The 12,701-nt window shown below is 38.4% G+C and overlaps 1 protein-coding gene across 3 annotated transcripts in view; it reads left to right on the top strand.

Moving 5' to 3' along the window:
- The window catches only part of NVL (nuclear VCP like), a 40,634-nt gene that overhangs the window by 867 nt on the left and 27,066 nt on the right, over positions 1 to 12,701 (top strand). For 2 of the 3 annotated variants that reach the window (XM_054628665.2, XM_054628664.2), the window contains exons 2-12: positions 1,300 to 1,373; positions 1,913 to 1,965; positions 2,057 to 2,153; positions 2,997 to 3,051; positions 3,590 to 3,856; positions 4,642 to 4,765; positions 5,054 to 5,130; positions 5,414 to 5,548; positions 7,248 to 7,349; positions 9,932 to 10,049; positions 10,514 to 10,658. In XM_054628665.2, the coding sequence (XP_054484640.2) occupies positions 1,300 to 1,373; positions 1,913 to 1,965; positions 2,057 to 2,153; positions 2,997 to 3,051; positions 3,590 to 3,856; positions 4,642 to 4,765; positions 5,054 to 5,130; positions 5,414 to 5,548; positions 7,248 to 7,349; positions 9,932 to 10,049; positions 10,514 to 10,658 (1,247 nt within the window). The remainder of the gene's footprint in view (positions 1 to 1,299; positions 1,374 to 1,912; positions 1,966 to 2,056; positions 2,154 to 2,996; positions 3,052 to 3,589; positions 3,857 to 4,641; positions 4,766 to 5,053; positions 5,131 to 5,413; positions 5,549 to 7,247; positions 7,350 to 9,931; positions 10,050 to 10,513; positions 10,659 to 12,701) is intronic. The other variant, XM_077176118.1, reaches the window with a different exon arrangement.

The raw sequence follows: 12,701 nt of genomic DNA, 5'->3' as shown, positions 1-12,701 counted from the left end.
CCCTGGCAGTGTTTGAGGAAGGACTGGATGTGGCACTCAGTGCCATGGTCTGGTGATCAGTCATGGTTTGGACCTGATGATCTCAGAGATCTTTTCCAACCTAAACGATCCTGCAATTCTGTGACACTGGCAAATGCTGTTTGTGTTTGGAAACATGTTCAGGGATTTTATTGAATAGCTGAGAAAAGGGCAGAATGGGATTACTTCCCAAATTACATGGTGTGAACAACAGGGAAAACTGTGATTCCTTCAAGTGCTGTGTCACATCTTATGATAGTTTGTAATGACTTTGCACCTTGAACTCCAGGTTTCTGAGCCTCTGTTTAAATGTACTCCACTTCTAATTCCTTAAAATGAGGCAGTGACTGCTTGGTTTAGGTCACAAGATCACATTGAGTGTGTCTTGACTATTCCAAAGTGGAGAAGCCAGCTGGGTTTATGGTAGCCTTGATGTTTCCTGCAAGGCAGGAGCTGCCCTTGGGTGATCTGAAGTGCAGCATCATTTAAAAAGCTAAATATGTATTCAATTTGATTGGTTTTTATGGAGTTATTAATTTAAATGAGGCTTTGAAATCCTCCTTGCTGTGATACTTGTGATACCAGATCTTTTAGGATGATTCTATATTTTCTTCCTCTTTTTCAAGAAGGAATTATCTTTATGGTATCAGAAGTTCTTGCTGCTGGTTTGGAGAGTGAGGGAAGAAAGCAAGTGGAGTACAGTTGTACATGAAATTTAGTACATTTTCTCACACTTTCATAATTGGGGTTTGAAAATGGGTTGGATTAGCTGCTGTCACAGCAATGAAAAGGCTTGAGAGAGAGAATTGATTTTATCAACACAGTTCTCTATAGTATGCTCTGAAATGTCTTGTAAGGATTAAAGTTGTTCTTATGAGAGTATCCCTCCTGATTCATATAGATGGATTCATTTTTAGGGCAGGAGATCTAAACCAAAAGGAGGATAACTGAGAGGAACCCAGACAATGAGATGGTGTGTGGGCTACAAAGTCAGCTTTCTTGCTAAATAAAAGTAACAGAATTGAGCCAGCAGAAGCCCCCAAATGTAGGATGCTGCCTTTCCCCAGGAAGCAGAGCTGCCTAGGAATCTGTGCTTTAATAAACATTTCCCAGTTCTTTGGGAAATACTGTCTGATGTGTTGCAAGGCAGTGAAAAGCTGATTCTGAGTCTCATTTCAACTTTTAAGGAGGGCAGAATTTAAAATAGGCATATTTGGTCCAGCTGTTCTGGTGAAGTGATTGACAAAGATTTTATTCCCTGCTTCAAATTCTTCATTTCAGTATCTTGCAAGTAGTAAATGTGGGCAGTATGTTGACATTGGAGTTCTAGCATCTGATTTGCAGAAAACCTACAGGTGAGCCAACATTTGTCTTCTTACATCCTGTGTTCAAAATGTATTAGTTTGTTCTATTGCATTCATTATTAAAGTTATAATTTTCCTTATGTTACCTTCATTAGTAGTTGTTGAGGCTGATTGAAGCAGTGAAGATTGCTTTGCTTCCCTCTGCTGATACATTTAATGACTCACATTTTATTAATTCATTGGCATTCTAAGATCTAGCTGTGGTTTGGGTTTTTAATGGGTTGATTTTTGTTTTGTTTTCAATAAAAAGCTGCAGATTCGTTGCAGCATGTCGGGGTTTACCCCGGTGAGTTTAAAATGTGCAACACCTCAGTACAGACATGGGGGAAGGACAGAGGATCCAGTAAGACACTAATTAATACCTTGCTCAGTTGCTTAGCAGGACAATCACCTTTTTGCCCAGGTAGTTTTTAATAAAAACCTGTGTGGAAGCTTGGGATTCTACTTTCCATGTACTTTTTCCACTGGGAATGACACTATGTTGAAGGAAAAACCAGTTGGTGTAACCTGTTTATTTTGGTTTTTTTCAGTGTAGATTATGGACGAAGAAAAAGAAATGCCTTTAGAATACAAGTTGCAAAAGGTAGGTCTGTTAATATAGTGTCCAAAATGCCCAATTCTTTGATTGTGCTTTGGCTGTTAATTCTTAACATGGTTGAACTGTTTTCTTGCAGTGTTTGAAATAATCAGCAATGAAAAGGAGCGTGAAGATTTGGCAGTTTTAGAATCTGAGCATGTGGCAAAAAGAGCAAGACAGCAAGAGAAAAATGAGTAAGAAGAGTTTTTACTACTAGATTAATAATGCCATTGCTGTTACCAGTTCTTTAAAGCTTTCTGGGTTTGGTTTATTGTATTTTGGTTGCTTCAAGGGTGCAGGTGGATCCCATAGGCTTGTGCTCTTTAGAAGTTACCTGTAGTTACTGGAATTTTTTTTTCGTGCTGAAGACAAGCAGATGTTAGAGCCAATCATGATTTCTCTGTTGTGAGGAGCATACAGCCCTGAATTAGTGGACAACCTTATGGCTTCCTTGATAGTTTTCCACATAATGCCCTGTTCCTCACATGTTTCAGTTCTTTGGTTTTGTTCCTAGTCGCTTTTGGGTGTGGGAGAACTGGCCACATCTGAGAGATGAGACTACCAGACAGGCTGTTCAGAGTAAATCACCAGTGGGGGATGAAGATTTCCTGACTCCTAACCATGTCCATAATCCCATGGAGTGTTGTGTTTTCTCTAACCTGGGATAGATATGAAGGATCTCATGGGAAAGTAGGACACTGTTGTCAGAAGGATTGGTCTGGTTCAGCAGTGATTTGCTCCTGTTTCCCTTGGTGAACTGAATCATAGTGAACTACATCACTTTTATGTAGGTCTGTCTTTAAGACAGGTTGGCAAGTTGATCCAACTCATCACACACTTGGAAAGGATGCATTTTTTGACTTTTCATACTAGAAGACTGAGAGCATGGGAGTCAGGAATTTCTCTCCAGCATTAGGCTACATACCATGATTTTGGGGAGCCACATTGTGAAAATCACTTCTGTTTGATTTTACAGATGTCTCACTTGCAGTTCTGCTCTGATAAATTAATAGTTTTTGTCTTCCTTCCCTGTTAAGCACTACTGGAAGTGGCACAGATGACTCTGACTATGATGATTATCCAGAAGATCTAGTAAGTTGTATTTTATTATGATTGTTTGTATTTGTATAATAAATGATTCTGTGTTGTGAAATTGAAGAATTTGGAAGGGGGGATAGAGATAAGGTCTAGTCAGAGTTAGCAATTCCAGCTGAGAATCCCTGGAGCTGGAGGGAGGTTATTTCCTGAATGAAAAACAGGAACTTGTGGTGGGGGATCACCTTTGGGAAGGCACACTGAGAGCCTGAAGGACTTGGCTGTCAAATGGGTGAAGTGGTTGAAGGAGCTGACATCTCCATCTCCTGCCAAAAGAGGAGCCTGCCCATGAACAGGAGTCATTCCAGGGTAAATTGCAAAGGCTGCTGCCCCTTCAGCCAGCACATGCAGGTTTCTATGCAGTCATTTGGTTTGCAGAGGAGTGGGTTGGAAGATGCATTGCCTATTTTCTCCAGCTGAATATGAGATAATGCTGAATTATGTTTATCAAATAGTTTTCATTGACCTCTAAATATAAATAATCCAAGTTAAAACCTGTCCTGTGTATTTTCTTTACAAATGTGTAAATCTGCAGTCTACAAATCACATGAACAGTTCCCTGCTGAGCTTGTACAAGAAAGGAAATCCTGATTCTGTTCCATCCACTCCAAAAAATGAGCCAGTGGAGACCTCTCCTCGTGTGAGAACAGCACCTCAAACAAGCACCCTCACACCAGAATCCAGAGGTGACAGACCAATCTCTGATGGTGGCTGGTTCATTGATAAAACTCCTGATGGGAAAGACTTCTTCATTGACCTTTCTGAGGATGGAGAAGGAGAGGAAAAGAAACTGATTTCTGAGGTACTTTGTGTTTCACAAACCCAAGGTGTTCTAAGCAGATGCATGAATAGAATTGGCACATTTCAAGCATGTTTGTACAGAAGGTAGAAAGTCACCAAGTCATGAATTTCTTCCAGATTTTTTTTGAGGCAAATGTAGTTCTCAGTATCGAGGAGGCCCAGATTAGTGCCCGTACTGAGAGAAAGATGAGTGGGATGTGGCTGTTATTTATTGCATTTGTACCAGCCTACCTGACCTGTGGCTTGCTTAGCCAGTGGTGAAGTCTTAGTGACCCTGGAGAAAAGACGAAAGTCCTTTTTATTTCTTTTACCCTGTAATAGTCCTTCTCTCAGATGCACTTAGCTTGTGGTAGCACTGAATAACGTTTTCTTACACCCCCTTGTGACTTACTAGAAATAAAACTTGTTTCCAGTGGAGTAAATACATTTGTATAGTTGTATTCATGCCCAAATTGGATTCCCTCATGGCATGCAAATAACTGCTGTCTGATTTTGGTTAGTAGTTTTTAGGGGGTTTGTTTGGTTTGGGTTTGGTTTTTTTGCTCATTACTATGTTCTCTTAACAAAAAAAGTGACTATTGTAATCAACCCATTTAAAAATAAGGCACATTCTAAGTACAAAAAAGAGTTTCTGCAAAAAGGTGTAAATTCCTGCCGTGCTTGTCTTTATTTATATAATTTGTGTAAGTTAAGCATCATGGACACCCATTTTGTTCTTTTAAGTTTTTGCAGAAGTTCACTGACTTGGAAGGTTTTTGTGTATATAATTCTGGTTTTATGTCCTAGAAATCAACAGACTTTTCTGTCTTGGAGAGTGAAAGAAAGAAGACAAAGGGCAGGAGAGCAAAAAGGAAAAAAGGAGAATTTCCAGACGTAGATGGAGAAATTGAATCCATGTTACTTAAGAAAGGTGAGAAGTTATTTTTGGTGTGTTACTCCAAACAAAGAAATAGTATCAGACCATGGAATCTGTTACCAGAAAAATGTTTTCTGATGTGCAGATAAGTGACCCCAGGCAGTTTTAAAATGAAATTTAGCCCTAATGTTGTACTAAAATAATATTGCAGTCCTATGTCTACTACTAAAAATTAATATTACTCTGTGTGCTCAGCTTTTTGTTTAGGCTGAGTATGTTTTGCTCAGGATTAGCAAATACATTTATAGCATGGCTAAATTAGTGTCTTCTCCTCCTTAACAGTGAGAAATAAGGGGTCAGAGCTTTACCACCCTTCAGTGAAGTTTGAGGATGTGGGAGGCAATGATGAAACATTAAAGGTTAGTTACAATGTTATTGGTGGGCTACAGGATGCACTGAATAAAATGTGTCATGAAAAATGGCAGAGGAGAAATATTGCAGAGTTCATGTGCATGGCACTGAGTAAAGCTGCTTAAACCAGCAGCAAGGAGGGGGGTTGTTGGTTTTTCTCTAATTAATCTTTCTTTAAGCAGTCATTTAATTCAGATTGTTAAACAGAACTTGTTTTATTTTCCCCTGTCTATAGGAACAGCAAATACTATTTTCTGCAATTTAAATGTAGATTTCTCTTGTTGTTACCAGGAAATCTGCAAGATGCTCCTTCACATCCGTCATCCTGAGGTCTACACCCACTTAGGGGTGGTTCCACCTCGGGGCTTCCTTTTGCATGGGCCCCCTGGGTGTGGGAAGACACTGCTGGCACAGGCAATTGCTGGGGTGAGATGGCTTCACATCTACAGCTTCTTCCTTTTCTGAGTTGCTTTTAGAGGGAGAGAGAATAATATTCTTTCAGGAGAGACCGGAGCTTTTTATTTTAGCTGTTCTGTGATAGTCTGAAATATGTTCATCTTTACTTCCTTTGTTTGAATTCCATCTGAATCTTTACTTGATAGAAGCTCATACATAAAGAGTCATGGTGACAAGCTTTTATCTGTGATTTAACTGTTTTGAGGCATTCCCAGGACAGAGCAATACAGGCACAGGTGTTTTGAGAAGGGTATAAATGAAAGATAATTTTGGTTAAATTTACCTTACTGTTTCAAATCTAGACTCACCCTTACTGATCACATTGATGACATTGATTCTGTTGGTTGTTAAACAGCTGATTTCTGAATTCCAAAACTGGATCTTGCCTTGCCTGTGTCATGCTGATGTTTTCAGAGCCCATGACACTACTGGTGTTAATGGTTTGGGGTGATGGTGATGGTGAAGCTGCTCTGCTACTGATCCTGTTTTGGATATAAATCTGAGGACTTGTAAGGCTCTCAGTGATAACCATGGGCATTTCCTTTTCTTTAATACAGTTGCTCCTTAAATGTTACTGATTATAACCTTAAATTTAGATTCATGTAAATTACTTCTGTAGTGCAGATAAAGAAAAGATATTTATTCCTGAAATGTTGGATACACCCTTCTGACATTGTTTCAGATGTTTTAATTAAGAATATTTAGATCTTTTCTTTCTAATGCCTTATTCTAAAATGGAACCCTTTCAATCATTTGATGATATTTAATTCTTCTAAGGAAGTATTTGTATGCTGGAAGGGTACTACACTTGAGGAAAGAAGCATGTCCCAAGTGAAAAACTTAGAGATTAAATAAATTTAATGACTGCTTCTTAAATATTTTTTTCTTAAATAAGAGATTTTCAGTAGTGCTCTTTTAGGCAAATTATCTTTGAGCACTGTAGGGTCTCTGGTAGCCTTGAGTTGCATAAATTAGGGTTCATTTTCTTTCATATTTTAAATTAGGGATAGTTTTCTTTTATATATAATTCCAAGAGATAGAAATAGGCTGCAACAACTTGTGGCACTACTGTGCTACAGTCTATTAAAATTGCAGTTGTATTTATTTATTTTTAATAGCAGAAAACTTGGAGCGTGAGCTTTGCAAGTGTCTTACTGTACAATCCTGCACAGATATTTCTGGAACAGGACTCTGGGAACCAAACCTGGTGGGGAATACCTTCCACACTGCTAAGCAATGCTTTGGGTTTTTTTTTTTAAGTTGGAGGATGCTCCTTCTATTTTTTAAAAATTCCTAAACCTTTAGTCATGAGTACGTAATTTGTAGGTTTAAAAGATATCCTATTGAAAAATGTTTGTCCTCAAGGGCACCCAGCATTTCTAAACCTCTGGATTTATCATAAATGCACCCAGAATTTCTGAACCTCTGGATTTATCATAAATGCACCCAGCATTTCTGAACCTCTGGATTTATCATAAATGCACCCAGAATTTCTGAACCTCTGGATTTATCATAAATGCACCCAGCATTTCTGAACCTCTGGATTTATCATAAATGCACCCAGCATTTCTGAACCTCTGGATTTATCATAAATGCACACAGCATTTCTAAACCTCTGGATTTATCATAAATGCACCCAGCATTTCTGAACCTCTGGATTTTCTTCCAGGAGCTGGAGCTCCCAATGGTGAAGGTGGCAGCAACAGAGATTGTGTCTGGAGTGTCAGGGGAATCTGAGCAGAAACTGAGGGAGCTGTTTGAGCAGGCTGTGGTAAGGCACACACTGGAAATAGCTCTGTGAATTGTTTATCTTTTTCTTTGTGAAGATTCATACTTTGTTGCTGTGCTTTGAATTTGAGTGAATCTTTATCCTGCTGCACACATGACTGGTGTCCCCTCCTGTGACCAGAATTCCATTGTACTGCCACGATGTCACAGAGCACAAAGCTTTCTGTTCTGAAGCCTTGACAAAAGATGGTTCATCATAGCAATGTAAAGAGAGCAGCATAAATTATTTGAATATTTGGATCTGCTTGGCTTGATATATTTAAAAAAAAAATTAAGAGCAGTTCACTGTGCTTTTTTTGTGACAAGGGGTTTTTGCTGGTTTTGTTTGGCATGGAATTTGAGTGGATGTGAGAGATTTTAGGCTTTGGCAGTCCAGGTAGAAAGCAGGAAATTTGGAACAAACATGATAAGAGCAGGAGAAAAGTTAAAGTTGAAGTCTTGCTTTTGGATGTAGTAGGAAGCAAAGAGAACAAGACAGGTTGAGTTAATTTTAATATAAAGAAATGCAGATGTTTCTGGTTTTTAGTATGGGGCTGATGTTTTATTTCATGAGGTCAGTCTTCTGTTCCTGACCTCTGAGAATGTTCTGGTTTTCTGACTTTATTTCATTTTTCTATTCCCCCTTGAAACTGTTTGTAGGTGTTTAAAGTATGCCCCTAAACAGGGCAGAAAGGTTGTTTGCAAAGCTGTTTGCTATGTTTCCTGATGCAACTACATTTTAATTTTTAGAGAGCCTTGTTGAGAAGTTGTTTAGGATAAAATTACGTAGCTTATGGGAAGGAGTTTTTAGAAATTATGTATGTTTTGTAGGTGTAGTGATCAAGGGGAGGTTGCTCTAAATTACTGTTACAGAAATAACATCTATTGCATAAAATGTGTCTAAAATAAAATCTCTTGCTTTTCTGATAGTCTCCTACATTCCCTTAAGTTTTCCCACTTAGTTTTCACAGCAGTTTTCGTGCAGGGGAAAATATAATAAATAATAATAATAATTATAAAAATAAAAACAATAAAAATAATAAAAACAAAATAAATACTAATACAAACAATAATAAAGGTTCCTCATTATTTGGGTGGTGTGGAATCTGCATGGCCCTTCCCGCTCAGTCCCAGCGGGAACGGGAATGACCAGGAGATGGCGCAGCCGGTGCTGGGAACACCCAGCGCCGAGGGGGAACCACGGGGAACCACGCGGGTTTTTTACCTGGGGCTTTTTGGGAACAAAATTCCAGTTTCCTTAAGTATCTGTGAAAAACGCCAATCGCTTGTTTTTAAAATGTTAAAAGTTTAATAGTAATAAAATGGTTATAAAAGTAGTAATATGATTAGAGTAATAAAAATTTGGACAATTTGGATTTAGGACAATATGAGACAATAAAAACAAAGAGTTATGGACAGTCTGGGTACCTCTTTCTGGGCAAAATCAGCCCAAAAAAGGACCCACGTTAACAGAGGATTAACCCTTAAAAGCAGCAGCCTGTTGCATATTCATACACCTCATCCATGATGCATAAATTCCATTCAAACACAGGATTCTGTCTGGTCAGTGTCAGCTTCTTCCTCTGAATCCTGACTGAGTTTTCAGTCAGGGTTTTCGCTGGGCTGAGCGAGGCAGGAAGAAGTTGATTTCTCCTGATAATGGGGCAATAAATATTTCACTACTTTTGGTCTTTTTTTCTCTGAAAGATTTTGGTGTCCTGTGGCTGCTATCTCAGTGGGAGTACCTCATTCCTTTCTTTTAAAAAATATCCCACATACATAGTTTCTATTTAAACACTATGTTATAACCTAAAACTATATTTAACACACTACTTAAAAAAATAATACAGCATAACTTTCTAGCATAACACACATAATACTCATTTTAATATTTGGCAAAAGCCAATCATAAAATACACATTTTTCACAGTATCCCTTTGCACTACTAGTGCTTTTTGGGAATATTAATGATCTTACATCAGCTAAGCACTGTTATATTAGTTACACTAATTATTAATCTGTATTATTGTTGGCTTTTGATAAAGTTAATGGAATTTTAGAACTTGTGGGAGTTTCTCACTGCTCATTTTTACTCTTTGAACGTGGTCAGGCTCTGTAGTAGTCTTGAAGTTCCATGACCACCTACTGCTCCTTTTGTTTCATTCTGTGTGTCAATAATGCTACTCTTGAAATTCCACAGCTCTAATGTCACTAACAAAACAAACAACAAACCCAGCCAGACCTTTCTTGTGTGATTTTCGTTTATGGACTTCAGCAGGCAGTCACAATGGAATATTTAGGGAAAACATAATGCAACACAGAGGTATATTTAAATTTTAGACAGTGTTTAAAGACTGTCTAAAATTTAAGGTCTCATGCCTTAATTATTCCATAGCTTCAGATCAGTGAAGTTTCATAGTCTGGAGGCTCTCCAGATTGTCAGCAAGAACAACAGAATTATTCCAGGACTTGATTGTACAGCAGATTTCCACTAAGAGTCACAGATCAGAAAACCTGAAGCATTTCTTTCTTGTGATACAGTGTGTCATTGTGATTTTGTAATTATGGATTTTCCTTGTTCCTTAGTCCAGTGCTCCTTGTGTCCTGTTCATTGATGAGATCGATGCCATCACCCCCAAGAGAGAGGTCGCCTCCAAGGACATGGAGAGGAGGATTGTAGCTCAGTTCCTGACTTGTATGGATGGTGAGTTTCAGGAAGAGCTATGCTAAAACCAGATTTAGAATTATCAGGCTCACTGTCTGCTTCCCTTCAGGAGTGACTTGTGCTTCCTTGAGAGGAGATAGTGGCAATAATTTTTCTTGTTTTGACACAGTTTGCCTGGGGAGTGGTTGGAAGATCATAATAAATTTGAAGGGGTGTTACTGCAATATTTTCACAGTGGTCTGTACAGCATTATATAAGCCTCTCTGTTGTATAAACAGAAATAATGGGGGAACCTGTTAAATTTATTAATAATTAATGAATCTGTTAGTTTTTAAATTTTTGCTTGACTGTGCAAAATACAAGTTTTAGGTAGTAGAGGCAGAGATGAGCAGCATTCAGTCTGACTGATTAGTTTATCTCTGCTGACTACTGTCATGTGCTGCAGAACTAGAGTCCCACAGGTATTGAGTATGTGTACTGACTTAATTCCTTCTTTCCCTTAGACCTGAATAATGTGGCTGCCACTACCCAGGTCCTTGTTATTGGAGCAACAAACAGACCTGACTCCCTGGACCCTGCACTGAGGAGAGCTGGGAGATTTGACAGAGAAATTTGTTTAGGGATCCCAGATGAAGGGGCAAGAGAGAAGTATGTGTTGTGAAGTTAAACTTTCTTTTTGATACATTGATAAATAAGAAAATAAGGTGTAAGTTAACATACAATTTAAGGAAAAGTACTTTATTGTGTTTAGTTCTGTTTGTTCTGTACACACCTGTGGGTCAGCACACACTGAAAAGTTGCAGAAGACATTAAGTGAGCTCCTATTTGTCTTGCTAGCTGTGCCTACATTTGGAGTAATTTCCTTTCTTGTGTGCAGATCTGCTTTTAACATTATCTTAATGGCTTTCCTAGTGCCTTAACAGTACAGATGATGGAATCAAATGTATCTTTTCTGGTGTTCAGGAAGTTAACATTCTGTCTTTGGTGCTCCCTATGTAACTCTTAAATTAGGAACATAAATTAAGAAAAGCCTGTTTGTACCTGAAGCAACAGGCCTGGATTCTTCCATTCCATTCCTCATGGAAATACACCAGTCTGGCATTAAGCTGAGCTGCAGTCATCCTGTGTTGTGTTTACTCCAAAGATCTATGACTATCAGACCAAGTTACAAGAAATAAATCTGGTTTTGCATTTTTAGTTAAAAAGGAACTGCTACTCATTTCCTCAACAGCAAAAAACATGGGAAGGGAAGTTAGAAAAACTTAGAGGTTATCTTGTTATGGAAAGGAAAGAAAGGTTAAAGGACAAGTTTCTTATTCTCAAATAATAATATTTCTAAGTTGAAGAGGCAAACACTTCTGCTTGCAGTGTTGCCCACTTTGCATTGTCAGCACTCAGGCCATTATTGCCCCTTGGGTCTTTTCTTTTTTTTCTCCTCCCTCCCTTCTTCCTCCAGATTTGCTGCCCTGTAGTAATTGTGTTCCTCTTGGCTGTGGGCAAGACATGCAGATGGTTAGAGGTAGAACTAATGGATGACCTGAGGGGAGTTGTGATTCTCTGATAGTTCCTAGGAACATGTTAAAATGATGAAATAGAAATATTTCTAATTCCCAGAAATAGCACAGTGTTGAAGGACAGGAATTGTGGATGACAGAGCCATGCTGGTGTGTAAAGATTGTTCACAGATTCAAGTGGAGTCACAGGCATTCATATTATTGTTTGTTTGTATTTGTGTTCCTGGAGGTGTAGCCTTACAGGGAATAATGATGATTTTCTTTTTTAAATTCTTCCCTCCTTCTCCTGCTTTCTGTTGTGTTTTGTGTTAAGCGTGGTGGCGTTGACTTCTCTTTTTATTTTAAAATGGAATATTTGCACAGACCTTACAAGTCCTCACAGTGTGCTGATTTACAGGGTGAGTCTTGCTGAGGGCAAGATTTGAGCTGCTGAGTTGTGGTTCTGCAGCCTGAAGGGGTGGAGTGAGATGAGAAGGTGTACCTGGAGATCTTGCTTTACCTGGTGTTTTCTTGTGCAAATTCAGAATGAGCCATTTGTAGTCCTGAACTGTTTACACTTCATGTCAGTCTGTTAACTACAGCTCTTGTCAGACAGGTTGAAAAAGTCTTGAGAAACAGGCTATAATCCCTAATAAAGATTGAAAGGAGATGATGGAACTTGCTAGTGGGGAGGGAAACAGATGGAATATATTTTAATTTTTAGAGTTTTGAAGAGTTTAACCCTTGGTTTTTTTAATAACTTTTCTATAGTTACATTATTTGATCTAGAAATAATTTGAACTAGTTTTTATTGGAACTAGAAGTATGTTACTGATCTGGACTTCTTTGGTTGGTGCTGCCTTTTAAAAATATTTTCCCAATGAAGTGATGCTTTGCTGTTGTAATCTGCTTTCAGTGGTCAGGTAAAGATAATGAAGATTAAACCAGAGCTCCTCACACAGTCTGATTTCATTTGCTTCTTGCAGAACAGCTTGTTGTAGATGTTTCTTCAATAAATAAATTTCTAAAAAGTGGCATGGAACAGCCAGTGCTGCCTTAGGTTGTTAGGAGTACGAGGTTAAATGTGCAATCTCCATGGTACACTGAAACCTAGCCTGTCAGTTGTTAATATTAGAGTTGAAAAATGACCTGTAATACTTAATTGACCAAAACTGATCAGCAATGCCTGGTTGAGGCT

This window comes from Agelaius phoeniceus, chromosome 3 (genome assembly GCF_051311805.1).
Source record: "Agelaius phoeniceus isolate bAgePho1 chromosome 3, bAgePho1.hap1, whole genome shotgun sequence".
Classification (NCBI taxonomy): Eukaryota; Metazoa; Chordata; class Aves; order Passeriformes; family Icteridae; genus Agelaius; species Agelaius phoeniceus.
This window is presented reverse-complemented; position numbering and strand designations above follow the sequence as displayed.